The sequence below is a fragment of the Suricata suricatta genome, chromosome 11 (assembly GCF_006229205.1).
Source record: "Suricata suricatta isolate VVHF042 chromosome 11, meerkat_22Aug2017_6uvM2_HiC, whole genome shotgun sequence".
Lineage (NCBI taxonomy): Eukaryota > Metazoa > Chordata > Mammalia > Carnivora > Herpestidae > Suricata > Suricata suricatta.
In genome coordinates, this window is record NC_043710.1 from 65,860,684 (window position 1) to 65,882,840 (window position 22,157).

Consider the following 22,157-nt stretch of genomic DNA (forward strand, 5'->3'; position numbering starts at 1 on the left):
AAAAAAAAAAGAGATGTTTATATGCTAACAGACATAATTCAATAGTAAGGTAAATTAATTGCAAAGGGAAAAGAATATTTATGTAGCATATTCTTTAAGTAAATGAGGAGAACCAGGATAGGACCTGTCATAAATCTGCTTTTGCCTTTCCAGATCATCTTTTTCCTTTTATTCACCCTGCTCTGTTCTTAGGAGACTGACCTCAACAAACTATGTCATCTGGCTCTTTTACCCTCTGGCTTCCAGTTTAAGTCCACTAATGGCAGGCACAAGAAGATCAGGTAGGGAGGAAAGAGAGGTTTGGATGTTTATTCTTCCAGCTCTTTCTTTTTTTGGGCCATGGTTTGGCTGTGGCTCAGTTCCTCTTTTTAAAGCCATAGCTTGGGGCACCTGGGTAGCTCAGTTAAGCGGCCGACATTGGCTCCAGTCATAATCTCACAGTCTGTGGGTTCATACCCTGCGTCAGGCTCTGTGTTGACAGCTCAGGGCCTGGAGCCTGCTTCTGATCCTATGTCTCCCTCTCTCTCTGCTCCTCCCTTGCTTGTGCTCTGTCTCTCTCTGCTTCTCAAAAGTAAATAAACATTTAAAACTTTTTTTAAAAAGCCATAGTTTCTATCAGGCAGCCCCTCCGATGGTTATAGCTCTCTGTGTTACAGTGACAGCTTGTTCTTCCTGTTCCTTCAGGTTCCCACTATTCTTATTCCCCAAGTGTTTCCACCTCTGGATAGTTTCCTTAACTCTGCCCAGATCTTTGTGGAGTTTTTTTTTTTTTACATGTTTATTTATTTCTGAGAGAGAGAGACAGAGACAGAGTATGAGCAGGGGAGGGGAAAAGAGTGAGGGAGACAGAATCTGAAGCAGGCTCCAGGCTCCGAGCTGTCAGCAGAGAGCCCAACACGGAACTCAAACTTGTGAACTGCAAGATCATGACCTGACCCAAAGTTGGACACTCAACCAAGCCACCCAGGTGCCCCGTCTCGGTAAACAGATCCTTCAATAAATTCTCTTTGAAAAGGCTTTCTGTTACCTTCTAGGACTCTTGACTTGATACTCTATCCAAAAGGAAGATTTGGCCTTAGATAAGAAGAGGGACAGGTTATGCACCTTAACAAAAGGGAGGGCAGTCTATACGGATACAGCTATAGGTAGGTTAGTAGACTGGTAAAAATATAAGGAAGCTAAAAACTCTACTAGCTGTTTCCACAGAAACCTGCTCTGACAGATATGAAAGCCACCAATATGGTTCCAACCTATGAACAAGCAGAGCTGTGCATTCCTTATCAGAGATAACAAGTCTAAGATCCCATACACTTTACATCAGCTCTGAGCATGCTCAAAGCCGCTCCCTTGGTCCTTCAGAAGACCTTCTGATGGCAGGGACCAAACTTTGCTTCATTTTAATGTGAAGTCTGCACCCAAAATGAACATGGGATGTATGTTACATATATTTGTTCCCATCTTTCCTCATGAATAGTGATAAATTTCCCTGTCCTTTTGAATCCCTAGGATTATAAAACTTTGTTCTCATCTCAGTCAGGGAAGAAATATTTAACCCAGCTCCTGTCTGCTCATTTGACTGTCTCTCAAATAAATTCTTTCCTTCTGCATACTCAGTGTCTCAGTGGTTGGCTCTGCTGTGTATCAGGCATTACTGTCTATTTTCCACAATGTTCATTCAATATGCAGAGTCACTATTCCTCTCCATAATTATCCATGTTTATAAATAAAGTCATTAGCTCACCTCCTTCCATGTTACAATTATAAATACTCAAATTTGGGAAATGGAAGTATCCTGCACCAAAATTGGTTTAGTACTTGCAGAGAGCTGTTAAATACGTTTAGTTTTCCGTATTTCAAGGAGCTCCCTTCTAGAAAAGTTTTTTTTTTATTTTATTTATTTTTAAGAGAGAGACAGAATGCAAGGAGGGGAGAGGCAGAGAGAGAGGGAGACACAGAATGCAAAACAAGCTCCAGGCTCTGAGCTGTCAGCGCAGAGCCCAATGTGGGACCTGAACTCATGAACCATGAGATCATGAGGCCAAAGTTGCTTAACCAACTGAGCCACCCAGGCACCCCCTCCCATTCTAAAAAGTTTTAAAACTTAGATTTTATGAGAAAAATGGCAGAAAAATGTAAATATGTATCCTAAAAAATTTTTAATGGGGCCCTGCACCTAAATAATCAAGTTTTGTTCACGTACCAATTATCTCAATTAATAAAATTAAAACTCACCTTTATAATTATTGTCCTATTTTGATCAGTTGAAGAGCTCTTAAACTCTTCTTCAAAAAACTTTTGCAGCAACTATTTCTAAAGCATGAAGCTTATTTCTGAAGTAATTGTTAATTTGTAAGTGGCTTATTTTCATAACTCAAGGTTTTTTTGAAAGTATTATTTAATAGTATAATTTGTTTCTGTGAGCTTGTTAAAAGTGCTTTAAAAATTCTAGAGATTCGTGATTAAAGCATTTTGCAAGAACTGCCATGCCCACTGGAGTTTTGTGGTTCTAGGTACATTTGATGACTCAATTTGCATATATACATATAGCCCTGCAAAGAGAATGCTAATCTTATGGTTTCATGAAGGTTTATTATTTTGACAGCAAACTGGAAAATGAATATAAAATAGAACTCAGGGACTCAGAAACTAGAAATCAGGGAAATTTATGCTGCATAGTGTATCTGTAGGTTGTTACTGAAATGTTTAGAATTCCTAACATAGTGTAAGAAGTTCCAAGGCTTCTGAGCAGCAAATAAGGTAGGAGATAAATGTTTTCTTAAGCAACTCTTAGGACCAATTCATGTAAACAAACTTAAGTAGATCAATGCTCTTCATTCTCCACCACTTCTATCTTATGCCAGAAACCAGAACTAACAGGATGAAAGGGAAGCTTTTCCTGTCAGATTCTTGTCAAATAATTCCTTTCCCATTACTCCTTCTTGTGATTAATCCATTTAAACACGTAATCCCAAATTTGAAGAGTATGAGGAAGATAGAATCTACATTGAGATCTATGCTCAATATAATGGAGTCTCATGTATAATATATGCTACACCATGGATGTGCAAGTAAATTGTGTAGACCTTTACTGTGTCCGTGGCTTATCCAGCTGCCTCAGAAACTCTAAATCCCTATTGCCTACCCCTCATCCTACTTATCTCTAAAATAATGCCCAGTTATATATGAGCAGACAATTCTGGAGGGGGCAGAGGGGGCATACAGTTTATCTGTCATCATAGCAATCATACTCTCAGGGGTAGAAATAGGTTGGGTTCATTTGATCTAAATCCTGTTCTTTGCTCCTCTGGTCCTGAAGCAATGTCCCTGTCTATATGGTCATTGAGCTTACTGACGACCACTCATGCAGCCATTGTCTTGGCTCAGGCAGAGCTCCCAGGTGCTCAGCCTGGCTGACAACACTTGCCTTGAGCTCTACTGGCACTATACCCCTAAATTTCTCCTAAGGGCATGTTGTAATTTCCATTCAGCAAAGACATTGACAGAACTTTCCTGAGATGTTGACCCAATGCCAGCAACTGCCTACCTTCCTCTTATGTAGTAAAAAATAAAATCCTACTTATATAAGCTTTCTACTCCTTCCAAATGAGTACATTTCTCACTTAAACAAGAATCCAACATAGTACCAGGCATGCACACTCACTTATTCATCATTCATTTAATAAATATTTATTTAATGGCTAATATGTGCTAGGCACTCAGCTAATATAACAGATACAGCAATGAATAACAGCAGCAAGATGGTTGCTCTTATAGAATCCACGTTCATGCAAGAAACACATAAACAAAATTGCTCATAGTGATCCACACAGTCACAAAAATAAAGTAATGTGATAGGTGTGACTTGGGGGTGGGGTGGAAACGGGGAGTGAGGTAGAAGGCACATTAGAGGCACTTAGACCTAATAATGATATAAGCCAGTAAGGCAAAGATTCGGGTAGAAAGGTTCTCAAAACAAAAGAAAAGCATGTGAAAACAACATGAACAGCATTTAGGAACAGAGAGAAGGCTGTGTGGCTGGAGTGTAGTGAATAGGGAAGAGATGAGATGAGACATAGGCAGAGGACATGGGGAATCTTACAATTGAGAAGCTTGAATTTCCAACGATAATAGGTACTACTGGGAGGTTTACATTAATAAATAGTATTTAAACATTTTTAATGGGCACCTGGCTAGCTCATTTGGCAGAGCCTGTGACTTTAGAACTTGCAGTCATGAGTTCAAGCCCCATGTTAGGTGTAGAGATTACTTAAATAAATAAATGTTTGTTAAAAAAGAATAAACATTTTTTAAACAAACACAATTACATGAATTTGACCAATGCAAGTAATTTCTTATGATTTTATTGGTTAATCCAAATAATTTTTTATGTCAAAGTACTTATCACTATAGAACTTATTTGTTTGTCTGTCTCTCTTAGCAGATTATGTACTCTATGAAAATAGGTTCACACGTCTCTTGTCCCTAAATTCCCAGAGCCTAATACAGTATCTCTTAGATAGCAAGGGATCAAAATATATTTTGCCAAATGAAAGAAATTTAATGATAGAATATTCCACATCAGACATGTGCTACATACTGAATTGGAATTAGTCCCTGCATTCAAGACGCTCACAATCCACTGAGGGAAACTAACACGTAATCGATTAACAATAATACAATGTAATAGCTGCCTCATCAGAAACATGAATACAGGAACATAAGGAAGAAAGTGACTAATTCTGTTTAAAGGGAAGGAAAGTACTAAGGAAGTTTTTAACCAAGAAAGTAATAAATACTCATTTCTTTGAGATGAATGTTTACACTAAGAAAAAATGCTTATGTCATGTTCTATTAATATTTTGAGCTCTGTATTTCAAAAGAACATATACTCTATCTACAAAAATTTTTAACATATTATCATAGTATCTCAAGACATCTTAAAAGGCCTATTCCTAAAATAATCTTACAGAATTTTTTCCATGTTTTTATTATTATGTATATCAAATCCCTACATCTGAAAATTAAATTCATGGCTAAAATATTAATAATACTATTAAACCAGCCTTGGGAAAACCTAGATGAGGAAACTATCATGTTCTGTTTTTTTGCCAGCTGCCATAGATTAGTGACAGTGATCATTACCAAAGTTTTTATTTATTATGTACTTAGCAGAAATCACCCAAATCCTTTCATGTTCTCAATGTTTTGGGGTTTCATTACCTTCCTCTGCAGAGAAGTCTCACATGCCATCAAAATAAATTAATTTTTCCTATTTCAGCTATAGCACAAATAAAAACATCCTTCATTTAGAAACAACCAGCCTTATAAGCCTCCGGAGTACATAAATTTAGTTAAATGGTGCCATCTGGTGACATAAATCCTCCAGCAAATATACAAAGTCCATAGCCAAGAATGACATCCAACTCTTTTGATGGCATCTAATGTGAAGTGTCAAATTTAACATAAGATACACTTGATCCCATGTGACATGAAGCACACAACTAATCACACTCAGTATATGAAGTTTAACAAAGGGCTATATTAAGGACTATTAGGGCCACATTTTACACTTACCACTCCTGTTTTTCAAGTTTACCTTTGAATTTAAATAAGCCTTTGAAGAGACTTAAGTTTAATGTGATGCCTTATCTAATTCCTAGACATCTTAAAAACATAAATGTATTTATAAACATAAATAAGAACCCTTGTTCTCATCATCTCCATGTCCTCACTCTTCTTCTGACCTCCATGAATCAGTATAATTTTTATTGCCTCAAATGCCAGTTCCCTAAGAAAGCTTTCCCTGATTCCACTGCAAAGGTTAAGCCTCTTTTCACAGCACCCTCTCCTTCTCCTTTGTAGCATTTATCATAATTGTAAACATAAACTATGCAATTTTGTTTAAAGTTTGTCTCCCCAGTGTACATCACAATGCCAAGCATTGAATGAAGGGATGGATGGAAAAAACGTCCTTTTCTGTCCTCTTCTTGCCCAAATCCTATCATGGACAAGACCCAGCACAAGTTTACATTTTATATAAGAGCTTTCCTAACAAACCAATGTGCCATGATCCCATGCTTCTCTAAACTCCTACAGCACCTTGGCCTAGCCTTCAGGGGTCAGTCCTTGATTTATATCCTGTCATACTTACCTGTATATATGTGACTATTACCTTTCTAATTGACCTTAACCTCCTTAAGGGTAGGAATTTTGTTGTAAGTAATATCCAACTGCATATGTCCATGCAAATTAAACACTTTATAAGTACTTCATTAATTATTATTACTTGATTGCAATAACTGGAATACCTGCATTCTTTTTATTTAAATGGGCATTGTAAATACTTAGTACCTAAGAATCTAATATGTACTGCTTTGACCAGTCAAGACTTATTTAAAGGTGCTGACATGTAGCAATTTATAGATTTTACTGGAGCACTCAGTAAGTCTGTGTCAGCAAGCACATACTAGTGAGCCTTGTGTGGACCAATAGCCACATCTCAGTGTAGCTTTGCTGTTCTCTATCCATAGCTTTATAGGTAGACACTACCAGTAAGTATCCAAAAGAAAAATAAATCAGTTTCAGATATACTACTGTACTTTAAAAAGAAAATTAGATGACATAATTATATTCATTAAGTTACAAGTTCTTAAGGTGCTCAAGACACATCCTAGATGATAACAGCTCATTGTATTTGTTAAAGATCAAATCAAATTTTTGTAAAACCCAAGAATAAAGAAATGCCACTGTCATATCATCAATTTATTAATAATCACATATTATATTACTTTCCTTGAGTGGCCAAATACCTAATCATTTTGAACATATGTTCTCAAAGTCCATCATGCCTCAGAATCACCTGGAAGACATTAAAATACTATTTGCTGAGCACAACATCCAGAGTTTCTGATTCAGTAGGTCTGGAGCAAGGCCCAAGAATTTACAATGCTAACCAAGTTTCCAGGTGATGCTAACACTGCTTGTTCAAGAACCGTACTTTGAGAACCTCTACTTTGGGGGAATTAGAGGCAAATTTTTCCAAATTCATATAACCATGTGGATTTTCACCCTCATTATAATCTATTTAAAAAATCACCTATCTTATGAGCAGGTGGCAAAAATTATACATTACAATGAATAATTAGGAATAAATAACCAGGATGTTTTCAATAACTATTGAATAAATGAATAAATAAAATTTATTGGAGGCCTTCTCTTATTGGAGTCCATATACCAGAGATACAAAGGTTACTTTAATAGAACTTCAACTCTCAAACTACTCACTGTCTACAGGGGACAGAAATATATTCAATGTATTCATAAGGCAATATAATAAATGTTCTACAGTAATCTGAAAAAAATGCTACAAGACATAATAAAAGGGCTGGTTAATACTACTATCAAGCAAGGACATGACAGAAGTCTTCAACAAGGAGATGATAAATCCCAAAATAGTAGTATATCTACTGTATATTTCAATATACAGTATATCCCAACATATAGTATATCTACTCTATTACCCCTATCAATCCATAGGATTCTATGTTAAGATTTATGGAAATGAAAAGTATTCTACTCTAACACAAAGTCTGACATGCAAGGGATAAGCACTTTTCTAAGATATTGCTACTGGCAAGGTTTTAAGGAAAATAACACTTTACTGCCCATTCTCTTCTAACTATTTCCCCAAAAGACCCCCTTGAACACTGCAGTGAAATAAGAGGAAATAAAATCAGATAAACAGGTTAATAAGATTTTTTTAAATTTTTTAATTTATTTTTGAGACACAGCGTGAGTAGGGGAGGGTCAGAGAGAGGGAGATACAGAATCTGAAGCAGGCTCCAGGCTCTGAGCTAGCCCGATGTGGGGCTCAAACTCACAAACCATGAGATCATGACCTGAGCTGAAGCCGGATGCTTAACCAACTGAGCCGCCCCGGCGCCCCAGGTTAATAATATTTTAAAGGGGTTGAAACTCATTAAGTATATAGACATAGTTCTATCCATAATTATATGAGTAATAAGGAATAAAATTTTTTTCAATAATGTATAAAAACAAAGAACATTTGCAGTACATGTCTTAGAATGAACTGGCCCATTATATTATTAAAATGGTTCTTACAAATAATTATAGTGGTAATAGAAATCTTTAAATATTCATAGGACATCTGGAAAAGAAATATCAAAAATAATAAAAACATTCCCATCTTGCTCCTTCATCACCTAAATGAAGAATAAATAACCTAACAGAGTAGCTTGAAAAGCTGAATGTTTTAGTTATGCTAAATAAAAGAGACCTAGGTTAATTTGTAAAATATCATAGAAATCCAACTGATTTATATTCAAAATCTGTAGTGTTAATAATGTAATCATACAAAACTGTGATTGGATAAAACTTTTTCCTTAGTTTTACCACAAGATGTCACCCTAAGCCCAACATCTAAATGTGCAGCTTCTAGTACATTGTTTTAAGGATTTTTTTTTACATTAATGAACTCTAATTGCTAACTTTTTTAAGTTTAAGTGAGTTTTTCCACTGTCAGTTATTGGTAGATGGAAAATTAAAACAAAGGATACAGAAACTCAAGAAGCAAGGAGGTAGAAAGTTCATCAAACAGTTCATCATTATCCACATTTAGCATATATCCTGCTATTTACCATAAAAGGAATGTCTCTTACCATAGGATTTGATATTTTACTTTGACTTTATTTTTAAATTTTTTCAATAATAAACATATATTACTTTCATAATCTGATAAAGTTATATTTTAAAAATTAAAAAACACAATACCTTTGCATCACCTTCCACTGCACTATCACAGAATCCACTTGTAAAATGCTTGATTGCACTGTAATAATGTCCAAAACTATGTAGACAAAATTCTCTCCTCACAGATTATACCATCTAAGACATAGTAGCATGTGGAACTTTTCTTTTAAAGCATATGATGGAAGGACCACAAAAGGAGGCTAGTATTTGTTTTTTAAATGATGCGTTTCATCTGTCAAGAGAAGGCTTGGTTTCCTGGTGATATGTAAATATTACATACATCTTGTAACAATAATATTTTGCTTCATTATCCATTTGTGTTGAGTTTTCTACATTATGATTCCCTTCTCTTTCTATTTAACTGAGATTCATACAAGGTATTATTTCAATGTACTGGCTGTCTGAATATCAAAACAAGTGAAGCCACTATGTTCCATTACTTGTAACAGAAAATAAAGCAGAGGGTTGGGGGGGGTGTGTTAGGTAGTAGGTAGCCAGTTCAAATAGAAAGTTACAGACCATAAACAATGCTCTGTTTATCAATAACTCCCTACTTATCCTTTTATAATGATAAAATCCCTTTCGAGATGCAGAGGGCTACTTGTTTTTTCTTCTTTTGAGTCCTTAAAGAAAATACAGAGTGAGAACACTCATCAATAATAAATTAGTTATCACTATTTAACAACCCCGATAGAATTAAAATAAAAATTATGTTTTGTTGCATAATGTTGCTCCAATCTTTGCAGTCTGGTTTATCCCAAAATGACTTCTAAAGACTAGCCAAAGCAAATCTATCCATTCCAAGCTGAACACCAGGATTACTTATATAACAGCTTTTTACAGATTACTGTTGCATTTCATTTTATTAGAGAAATTTAAACTATGCTATAGGCTTTTTGCCAAGATATTTATTACTCGCTCAAAACAATGGCAAAATGTAGTTCTTTGTCATTCATTTGCCCTTTTATTCCCCATATAATAATATTGTGATACAAAATGGTGACATTATCAAAGTGTAGTAAAAGTATCTAAAGCATCTAACAAAATCAAGCATCTTCCTAAATCAAGTTCTCAAAAATTCAAATTCTCAAAACACTTGGCCAGTCTCAACTAAGCACATCATCATACGAATCTACTTAGAAATACTGCCACTCGGTTAATGGCCTTTACTAATTATCAACTAGAGGAAACTATTGATTTTTAATTGAGAAATCTGTGGCTTAAAAATGTTCTCTAAAATACTATTCTCTAATGGCAGGATTAATTTAAATTCTGTAAGACTCCATTTAGAGTTGTTTTTATTTAATGCCAGCTAAGATGATTATAGTTATTTGTGTCATTAACTCTTACCAGCCAAAAAAAAAATTTTTTAAGAAAGTAACCCACAAGCAAAATAATCCTATAAAGCTTTTTACTTCTACTTTTATTCAACAAATGAATTTTAGATTTTCAAAGTTTAGTGGTTTTTTTTATTATATTCACACCATAAGGTTGGAGTTTTTGTAAGTGTAGATATAATAAAAACATAGATAAAATATTTTCAAGATTAATCCACTTGGGCTCCCACTTTTAGATTTTACATCCATCACTATCAGACCTGCAAAAATAATGGAAATATGTAGTAGACTCAGTTATTTCTTTAGAATGCACTGTTTAAGCATAGTAAAATACAGTGTAATTGAGTAGGGGTTTTTCAATTGTTTAGTTGGTTGTTTTTGTTTGTTTATATCTTTTGCTAGTCTATGCCATTAAAATGTTATGTCAAGAATTAAAAATTATCTGCATAAATGTAAAACATACACATATAGAGGCCACATCCTTGATTTTTTTCACAATCTTTTTTTATAATTTTTTTGATGTTTATTTATTTTTGAGAGAGATAGAGACAGAGCACGAGCTGGAGAGGGGCAGAGAGAGAGAGATACAGAATCCAAAGCAGGCTCCAGACTCTGAGCTGCCAGCACAGAGCCCTACACAGGGCTCGAACCCACAAACCATGAGATCATGACCTGCGCCTAAGTCCGATACTCAACCAACTAAGCCACCCAGGTGCCCCTTCACAATCTTTAATAAATTAGAGATTAAACTAAGATTAACATTATGTGGTTAAATTTATAACAAAGTGACAAAAGTTCTAAAGCACTGAGACCTTCATCAATAAACATTTCAATATGGATCATTAACTTTTATAAGAGAAGCAAAAGATGAAGACTATTTTAACTTTTAAGAAGAGAGTAAAAGTAGAACTAAGAGGCTGAACAGAAATGACCCATTGTGTTTAGTGCTAAGCCTGTTCCTTCTCTAGAGAGAGGTAGGTTCCTTTTCCAGCATTTGTTGTCAAATTTTTGGCAAAAAATTACTCAGGTTTCTTCCTGTGTAAACTTCGCTTCCTATACAAAACATTCTTTAAATATTTATATTTTAATAACCTCTATTTTTCTACCAGTTCTTTTTTAGGTTAGCCTTAAATAAGAAAAAAAACAACAAATCTTTCCCTCCATTATCAAGGAAAAACATTCCAATTTAAGTTTGGTTAACCTTAGTTTCCTTAACCACGTTAGTCAAACTATTACGCCCAATTCTGACCATTAAAGTGATATTTTTTTAATACATACCTAGCAAAGCTTGGAATAAGTTGCTCTTAAAGATATCCATCACCTTTTTAACAGCATTTTTCAACTGCTGTTCTTCTGGTTTCCTTAATTTTTTGCAGTATTCTTCCAGTAACGATAAAGCTCGGTCAGTGTCTGAAAAACATGATTTTAAAATTCTTATACTCCTGGAAAAATGGGAACCTAAAGCAAAATGTGAAATGTACAAATAATAATAAGATGCATAACTTCTCATTATAAATTCCATATAACCAATTGATTCTCAAGAATATTTTTGTTGATTTTTGCCCAATTCTTATAACCAGAGCTAGCTTATGATTATAATTGATGAATGCAAGTTGGTTGAATTTTTTTGGTTACATTAATAAGATAAAAATGAAACAACAAAGATGGCTTATGTTATAAATCTTCACTCACTCCATCAATTTGATTTCTTTGCTGAATCAAATAATTTTTGAATAGTGGACAAATACTTCCTCAATGTCTATGCTAATCACAGTGTAACAGCTAGAGACATAATATGCTTTGAACTTGCACTTGCAATACTAACATTTTCTTTATCACTTTTTAGGCAGAACAATAAATCGAGCCCTGATTTGTCGTATCTCAGTTTCCAAGGTGTAAATATTCCCACCATGGCCAATTTCAAGATACCAACATGAGTTCATTGAACGCAGACCCTGGAAGATGTACAGCAGCACACCATCATAAAGCTTTCCCCCATACAGATACAAGAGATGGAAATAACCTCAGGAACACACATAGTATCAAAATGTAGAAAAATATTAGGAAGTGATGAGTTTCAGTATTTATTACTTTTTATTTTTAACATAATTTATTTAATGTAAGTTTACATAATTTAATGTCTAGATGGCTGCATTTAAACCAGCTTACAAATTTGTTGAAAAGGCAACATTAGGCTCTTGCAAGTTGGTGTGAGCCCTTTTCAGCACACCAATGCTTCAAAGGTAGCAGTGTCTTCTAGCTTCTCCTCCTACATCACAGCTATTCCTTCTCATTTCTCAAGCCTCTAAACATTTGGAGACTCCTCTCTATTCTCATTCCCTAGGTAACGTTAGCTAGTCTCCTGGCTTTAAATATTATCAGAACTCTTAAGACTCCCAAGTTTATATTTATAGCTCAGGAATTTCCCCTTGAATTCCAGTCTCATATCCAACTGTACACTCAACACGTCCATTTGGATGTCTAATGAGCATCTCAAACTTAACTTATCAAAACTGAACTCCAGATCTTATCTACCTTTACTGCTTCTCCTACAGTTGTTCTCTCTCTCTCTCTCATCCTCCCAATTTTTCAGCAAAATCCTTAGTCATTTGTTGTTCCCCTTTTCTACTTCTCTACATAGAATCCATCGGTGAATTCATTTGATAGTACTACCACCTGGTGCAATATCTACCCCCTGCATTATTGCAATAACCTCCTACCAAACCACATGCTGCCAGCTTTGCTCTCCTGCTGACTTTTCTAAACCCAGCTCCCAGAAAGATCATAAGGCAGATAATGTCATTCCCAATTCAAATCCTCCTGTGATTCTGCATCTCACTTAGCTAAAGACTACCTCGCTAATTTCAGCTATTACTTCTCCCTCTTTGCTCAGTCTACTCCAACCACAGTGGTCTCTGCTCATTCTCACATATACTAAGAACTCTCCTACCCCAAGGTCTCTATATCTACTATTCTGCCTAAATATTCTTCCTTAAATATCCATAAAGCTTGCTCCTTCACTTCTTCCATATCTCTGTTCCTATACTACTGAATCAATGAGGTCTTTTCCCTAATTTTCCTATATAACAGAGCAAATCTCAAGTTTACTCCATTGAAAGAAGGAAGAATTTCAATAAGCAGCAATGAGTGGAGAAGGATACCATGCAATTAATTTGTTACCTAAAAAGGTTATAAATATAAATGAATGTGGATGCACAGGGAGCCCTCTCCAATTTTAAAACAAGGCATAAATATATGCTAGTACATTTGCACAGAATTTTAATTTTTTAAATGCTTTCATACTTCGCCCAATAAAATATTTTAACAACTCTTTGAATCAAGAACAAATATTTGAATCCATAGTTTGACAATAGTTTTAAAAAATCAGCTGTTTCCCTGAAACAATACTGGCTTACTAACTTTATATTCTAACCTATTCCTAAACACTAATGTAAGTAGTCAACAATACCATTATATATTATGCCTTCCTCAGTACTTCTATATATCTTGGGCCTCTGGATTTCAAGCTTTAGTCTTTTTCATCCTTTGATTCATTAAGTAGTCTTTGAAGATGTACTGAGTTCCAGGCATCTTTTTCTTTTTTTTTTTTTTTCTTTTTCTTTCTTGGTTTTTTTACAATTATATTTTTAAGCTCTTTTTTACCTCTGTGTTATTTTTGTAGGTATTCCCTACTCTGATCTTTTATTCTTGTGAATAGCAATTCTTAAAAAAATGTATCAACAGCATTTCCATAATCATATCTATAAGTACAATTTGCCAGATAAGAGAACTTTAACTAAATCATTCAACACATATTTATTAACTAACTACCCATGGAAGACACTGTATTGCTTCAAAGCAGCTAGCTGTTCTCTAAACAAATAGAGCTTATTATGCATCTCATCTCTATATGGGAAAAAAAATCTGACACATAAAATAAGATGCTAGAATATAAGAAAAACAAATGGTCAAATATGGTCACGTCTCCTTTAGACTTTTGCATGCCAGCATCTAGTGCTATAATTATGGCTGCCCTTTTTGCTGCTTTTGGTTATCAGTAATGATCACCTTCTTGTGTCAATCCCATTATGCCCTTTATCTCACTCTACTTAAATTCTTACTTCTGATTAATGAAAGCATGATCTCCAGGGTAACCTAAAATAGATACCTATGCAAAAATGAAAAAATAAAGCCCCCCAAAAAATTAAGATGACAAGGATCCTGTTGTATGAGACAAAAATCCCTAGCCAGATGTTGACAAATTGGATAAAGTAGAAAGTTGAGATAATTATCCAACCAGTACCAGTATTCTAATTGATATTCAAATAACCAGTTATAAGTGGAGTATTTTTCACCTGAATTACCAATATAATGACTTCAATTCTTCATTAAAAGAAATCTATTGGGGAGCCTGGGTGACTCAGTTGGTTTAGCATCCAACTTCAGTTCAGGTCATGATCCCACAGTTTGTGAGTTCAAGCCCCACATCAGGCTCTGTGCTGACAGCTTGAAGCCTGGACCCTGCTTCAGATTCTGTGTCTGTGGTGAATCATTTTGTAAAATAAAAATTTTTTTTGCAGGAAATATGCAATGCAATGCAATGCAAAGGACATAGTGACCATTATATAACTGCAATAGTAGGTAATCATGTGTCTGCTAATTAAGGTTCAACTCCTTGGTTTAAGAATAGCATTTCCAAAAGTTATAAATAATTTGGGACAGGTAATTTAAATTTGAAACCGTGAACAGCAATAGTGCTAACAAATGAGTTTTTAAAAAAAGAAAAGATGACACATAAAATTATTTGCCACAACTTAAAAATGGACAAATTACAGAATATATGGTGTTAAGAAAACTAAGATTAAAGTATAGTAGAAGAAAAGGTGAACTTAATACACAAATCTCAAAGGGCAAAGCAGTTAGAATAATGAAATTCCTTTACGTGAATCTATGTAACATTTTTTACAGTTCAAAATGAACTACATGCATTATCTTATCTGATTCTCACCACTGAGAAGTCATATCAGGTCTATTATAGAGGAAACTGAAATCCATAGTAGCATATCCAAGAGCACAGAGCTACTAAACAACAGATTTGGAGCTTAATACCAAAGCAAGTACAGTGTTCTATCCACAATACCACCCTTAATCCTCCAGAAATAGAACTGAGGAAATTGTTATTTAAAAAAAGGACTTGACCAATCAGACATAAATTGTATGAGTGAATTTTTAAATCTAGTGTTAAATGAAGAATCACTAATTTTCACATAATTAACATAAAAATTGTATTCATAACATAACATATAAATGGCCCTACTTTAAAAATCTGGTAGATCAAAATAATATATTCTTTCTTATTAGAAATAAGTTCTATTTATTGAGTATCTAACTATATTCCAGACACTGGAAACTCAATATTGAACAAAATAGGCAATATTCTGCACTCTCAGAGATTTTTGTCTGAAAGTAAAGATAATTAAATAGGAACTTTCAACAAAGTAAAAGATTAGAATATAGTGTAATAACATTATGATGAGGTACCAGGTACCATGGGAGGAAAGAAGCTGAGGCTAATAGAGACCATGTTTAATTTGGCCTTGTACCCAAGGAGAAATAACAAGCTATGGAAGAACTTTTTTTAATGTTTGTTTGTTTATTTTGAGAAGGAGAGAGAGAGAGAGGGAGGAAGGGAGGGGCAGAGTGAGGGGGAGAGAGAAAATCTGAAGCAGGTTCCATGCTCAGGGCAGAGCCCAACATGGGGCTCAGTCTCACAATGCTGTGATCATGACCCAAGCCAAAATCTAGACTCGGTCTAGACCATTAACCAACTGAGCTACCAAGGTGCCTCAGCCCTGGAAGATTTTTAAATGAAGATGAGCATGACCACTTTTTAAAGCTTTAGAAAGATCACTCTAACTACAGTGTGATAAAGATCAATTAAAACAAGTAAGAACAACTAGGTTTTCTTTTTCTCACACCATTTAAGTAAATATATGTGATACTGCAGTCATGATATTTTATTATTACTTATGAAACATTATGACTAGCAAATAAAAATATTTTACTAGAGGGGCGCCTGGATGGCTCAGTTGGTTGAGCATCCGACTTCAGCTCAGGTCCCGATCTCACAGTTTTTGAGTTCGAGCCCCATATCAGGCTCTCTGCTGACAGCTCGGAGCCTGCTTTGGATTCTATGCCTCCTTCTCTCTCTACCCCTCCCCCACTTGTGTTCTGCCTCTCTCTGTCTCTCAAAAATAAATAAATGTAAAAATATATATTTTACTTAGAAATTTATATTATGCTTCATTCTTATTGTTGATTTTTTGTTAATTTATAAATTAAGGATATTCATATGAAAATAATGATAAATGTCCATGGAAAACTCACCTTGTGCCAGGTCTTTAAAAGAAACTTTTTAGTATTAAAATTTACACTTCTGGAGAGCCTGGGTGGCTGAGAGTTAAACGTCTGACTCTTAATTTTGGCTCAGGTCATGATCTCACCATTCGTGAGATTGAGCCCAGCATCACGCTCTGCACATGCTTTGGATTCTCTCTCCCTCTTTCTTGACCCTTCCCCACTCATGCACGCACCGGTGCATGTTCTCTCTCTCTCAAAATAAATAAATAAACTTAAAAAAATAAAGTAAAATTCACACTTCAAGGTGATACAACAAAGGTGTCATTTTATTACTAATAAGATTAATTAGTGTTTGTGGGGCAATGCTAAACATTCTGCATAGATCACCTTTTCAATATTCAGAAGAATCCTAAGAAATACTATTATACACATTTTACAAATGAGAACATGTAAACCCACAGAAATAAAATAACTTACCCAAGGCCACACAACCAGTAAGTACTAAAATCAAGATTCAAATCCTGGTCTGGCTGGCACCAAAGCCTACTTGTAAATATTATGCCATACTGATACCTAACTTACTAGGAAAAAAATCAGTGTTTCTTCTTTCTGTACTTGTTCTCAGTATAATTACTCCTCCCACCCACCCTCCAAAAGAACTCTTTTAATATACTTCAACAAACACCTAGTGATAGAATATTTCCCCTGTGGAAATAAAAAGATATTACATAAAGTGATGAACTTTTTTTTTAATGCTTGTTTATTTTTTGAGAGAGAGAGAGAGAGAGCGCGCACAAGCAGGAGAGGAGCAGATACTGAGGGAGATGCAGAATCCAAAGCAGGCTCCAGGCTCTGAGCTGTGAACACAAAGCCCAACCCAGGGCTTGAACTTACCAAATGCATGATCATGACCTGAGCCAAAGTTGTACACTTAACCAAGTGAGCCACCCAGGCACCCCTAAAGTGGTGAACTTTTATGACTACCTTTCGGATAGCCATGTTTTCATATTTTCTATAGAACTGTTGAAGAGAACAATGGAGAAATTGCAAGGTTAAGTAGTAATAAATAGAAAGACAATAGCAAACTTCACCTTCAGCCGAATATTGAAATATGCATCATTACAGTTGTAGCAAACTAAAAAGACAATGAGAAAAGAAACAAAACTTGGAATTTGAATTATGGAAAAAAAGTCTAGTCAGACTTAGAGGAGATCTAAAGATTGTAATCATTTTGTAAATATTGGAAAGGTTTACAAATTACTTGGGCATTAATGAAAGAGATAATACTCATAAGAAATATTACCATAATCTATTTTTAAAAAGCACAGTATGGCAGTTCCTGTCCATAAGCAGATGTGTCCGTGCCGTAACTGGGCTTACTCCAAAAACAACCAGGAAGCTGGACCCGGACCACTGACAAAATGGGATTCTGACTCTGAACACAATTTTCCTCCTCCTTGAACAAAAAAAACAAACAAACAAAAAAAAAAGTATTCTGATGAGAAGCATTTGCGTAGCACTTTCCTACTAACAAAACAATTTTTACCTGAGCTAGATATTTTTATTTGGCCATCACAATAATCCTAAGAGGTGAGTATTATTAGTATAGTCGTTTTAAGATGAGGAATTTGAAGCTGTTTCTGTCTGCCAGCTAATGGTCAAGAATGGATTCCATCCCTGGGCTCTTCTCCACTGTGTGATGATGTCATTCATTTGTTCCAAGAACACCACACTCAGACAATGAAAAGAACATTGGGTGAGACTATGATCCTGATTCTATCACTAACTTTCTAAAATTGAAGTTTATATATATTACCCTATTTGATGTGGAAAAGAAACAACATTAAGCAGATAACTGGTTTTGTATCTTATTGCCTCAAGAAGGGTACGTGCCAGGACAGAAGACAGAGTGATTTTTAAGTTTTTACAGTCTTGTTTTCCTAAAACCTAAACACTCAAAAAGACTTTGATACAGAAGGAGAAAGACATCTCTTAGCACCTCTCCAGTCTAGAAAAGATTTTCTCAGCTCAAGAAGAGAGGTCTTTGAATTCCAAGGCAGCAGGGATCTAGGCTCTGCTTCCTGAAAGCATTTCCTAGAAGGCAGAAAGAACCCAGTGAGGAATAGCATCATAATGCATCTAGGTAAAGAGAAACACAGAAATCCGGGGGTGGGGGTGGAGAATCTATGTCTTGGAAGTAGCAAATCACTGCAAGACCAGAAAGGAACTAACTGGACACAACAACTCATGTCATACAGATAAGCTATTGTATATGGGATGATCAATGACTAGACAACGCCGCCATTCCAGGTGGAACTCTGCCAGGATCCCAGGGAAGTAGGGAAAACCTGAAAAATGATTAGAGTGATTTTATTCACCACTCAGTGATTACGAGTCAAAAATAAAGTTGACCTATAGAAAATGAATGGATATTTCTTACAAAACTAAATTTAGACTGAAAGTCCATCTCAATGATTATCTGGTCTTGAAGCCAGGTCTTCTGACTACTGATCTAGGTTTTTTCCCCAATATCAACAATATCACTGTTATTGATGATGATGATGATGATGATGATGATGATGATAGTGATGATAGAGGTCATGGTGATAAGTTCAATGCAAAGAAAATAAATAGTGATCTGAGAGAGTATCTTACAATCCTCCACATCAGTAAACCTTTACTGGTCTTTTGTGTCTCATCCTAAAGGTCACCTATCCAGAAAGAATTCCCTGATTTCTCTAGATGAGTTCAGGTATTCCTCATTGGTTTCCATAACAGTGTGTTAACCTTATCACACAACACTGAAACTGCCTGTTTCCAAATCTATCTCCTTAATAAATTTTAATCATCATAAAGGCAGACAGGTTATATAATTTCCTACTGGAATATAGTTTACCACTGGAAAACATGCACCTAGCACAGTGCCTGGTACACAGCAGGTGCTCAATAAATCTTTGGTGAGTGGATAAATGACAGAATCAATAAATGGAAGTAAAGCTATTATCTTGAATACATATACATTTAGCTTTTAAAAGACTTTACAGTTTATTATCCAAAAGGGATTTTAAATAGAACAAAACTTATTTGACTTGATTTATTACAAGTCTTATCACACAATGATAAAGATTCCACAGCTCTCCAAGATTATAGGCCCCTACAAAAACTTCAAAATCTTATCAAACAGAGTTAGGGCCTCAGCGAACAATAAGATGGCATCATCAGAAGAAATGGGATACATAATCTTGCCATACTTACCCATAATCTTTGAAATTTTTAACTTAATTTGTTTCTACAGAATTTTCTACTTTTTACACATCATTCCTCTTGGTCCCAAATACTAAAACAAATCAGGTCAGGTGAATTGTTTCATAATGTAGATGATTTGGCCATAATTCTTGAAATAGCTTTGAGAAATTTACTAAAAATTGAACCTATGCAGAAAGCTTACTACTTGGAAATTCAGAATGACTGATTGGACAGAAGAGACTAGGTAGACCTCATGATCCTTCGCTGACAAAGCAACCTAAATTAAGGATACAGAACCCTCGTGCCTTGACCGATACAAATTCCTGAGCAGGAATTATAGCTGGAGAACAGGTCATCTTCCCACAGTTTAAAAAAAAAATTATACATCTTAGGCTTATAGTAAAAAATAAGTTATAACCACTGAAGGTTACAAAGTAAATATTAATGAGAGCATATAATGAGAATGTATAACTAAGAAATAAGGGGATTCTTGTAGTTTAGTGAATATACTGTTATAGAAGAGTAAGCAATTGATTGCTTGGCAAAAGCATAAATGAATCGAATGCCTTAATTCCATGTCTTAAAAATCTAATATTTTGTGTACATCTTCCCACTGACTAGACTCTTCTGCTCAAAGAGGTAATCAATAATAGGTCTAAAGGAGAGATAAAATATTCTATCATATAAGGAACACTTCAGCAGTTTCCCAAAAACCTAACAGTTGAGATATTTCAGGTATCAAATCAGTAGCATTATCATTTTCACACTTTCCCAATATATAAGAACTGTAAAATATATTCAAGTAACAGATAATTTTAATACTATTGTATTGTACTGAATTGCCTAATGTTTGCTTCATAACATACTCTTAATCAGTAGTTGAATACAAATATTTCTCTCTCTTTATGCCTCCTGAATGGATATTTTCCAACATCAAGGCTCTGTGGCTTCATGGTTTCCAATAACTCCTAAAACCAAAGTCAAGATGGCCCTTTGGAGGTATTTTAAATCTAAAAAACTCTCTGATAAACAATCATGTTAGGGGCGCCTGGGTGGTTCAGTCAGTTAAGCGTCCGACTTCGGCCCAGGTCATGATCTCACAGTTTGTGGGTTCAAGCCCCGCGTCGGGCTCTGTGCTGACAGCTAGCTCAGAGCCTGGAACCTATCTTCAGATTCTGTGTCTCCCTCTCTGACCCTCCCCTGCTCATGCTGTCTCTCTCTCAAAAATAAAACATTTAAAAAAAAATTTTAAGCAATCATTTTACTTTTACTTACAGAAACTAGAAAAACTATCTTTTCCCATCCTCTCTGGGAAGATTTAGTTGTTAACTAATTTGAGTTTTACTGGCTGGGGGGGAGAAATATGAAGTTTGTGAAATGGAAAAAGTGTCTGGATATAACAGTGGTGTGGCAATTATGAAAGCTCAAACAAAAAGTTAATAAAAGGAATAAAATAACCACTAAGTACAATCAATTCAGGCACACATTTTTCCCTTTAGAGAACCTGGGGGGAAAAATTAGAATTTAAGAATAGTGAGAGAAGGAAACAATATACCCAGGTAACGAAAGGCAAATATAAATTACTAAGATATTATGAAAAAGAAACTAAGCCACAAAGTACAAGAAACAGATAATGAAAGAAGAAAATTTCAAATGAGGAAGGAATGAACATAAGAGTTTTATGGGGTCCTTTCCCCAGGGAGAGGAAAAAAAAATAAAAACAAAATGACACTTTTAGAAAGTATAGTCAACCAAATGGAAAGATTGTGAACTCAGAAAACAACAATCTCAATTTCAAGGATGCCCATGAGATACATGGAAATCTCAAGTCTTAGAATTCTAATTACAACAACACTCTTCAGCTTCCCTTAAAAAGAATAATGTCAAAACATATGAGTTATGAATATGATGGTATTTAACTTTCAGTACCTGGTAAAAATAAGTTTATACACACTATTATATCATTGAGAATAGCTGTAAAAAAATAATTTGAAGGAAATAAAATGTTATATAAATGAAAAACATCAGATAGACTTCTATGCCAATTTGAAAGAAGCTCAGAAGATAATAAGACAATTTTTTTTGAACACATAAATGGGGAGCACGTGGGTGGCTCAATCAGTTAAGCATCTAATTCTTGATTTTGGCTCAGGTCATGATCTCACAGTTTGTGAGTTCAAGCCCTACATTGGGCTCTGTGCTAATAGCATGGAGGCTGCTTGGGATTCTCTGTCTCCCACCGTCCCTCTCAATAAATAAATATCAATCTCAAAGTATTATAAGCAATGATTTCTTTCATATATTTAATGACATCAAAGAGAAAACTGCAACATACTAAAAATTTTTTGAAGTATTTTTTAAATAGTTTATTGTCAAATTGGTTTCCATATAACACCCAGTGTGAAGTATTTTTTTTATCATTAAAACAACAACTTCCCACTGATA

The 22,157-nt window shown here is 34.9% G+C and overlaps 1 protein-coding gene across 1 annotated transcript in view; it reads right to left on the reverse strand.

Annotated features, from left to right (window-relative positions):
• Positions 1-22,157, reverse strand: part of DLG2 (discs large MAGUK scaffold protein 2) — a 1,964,578-nt gene that overhangs the window by 1,940,098 nt on the left and 2,323 nt on the right. Inside the window, exon 2 of the mRNA XM_029956387.1 lies at positions 11,385-11,516. Coding sequence (XP_029812247.1) covers positions 11,385-11,516 — 132 coding nt within the window. The remainder of the gene's footprint in view (positions 1-11,384; positions 11,517-22,157) is intronic.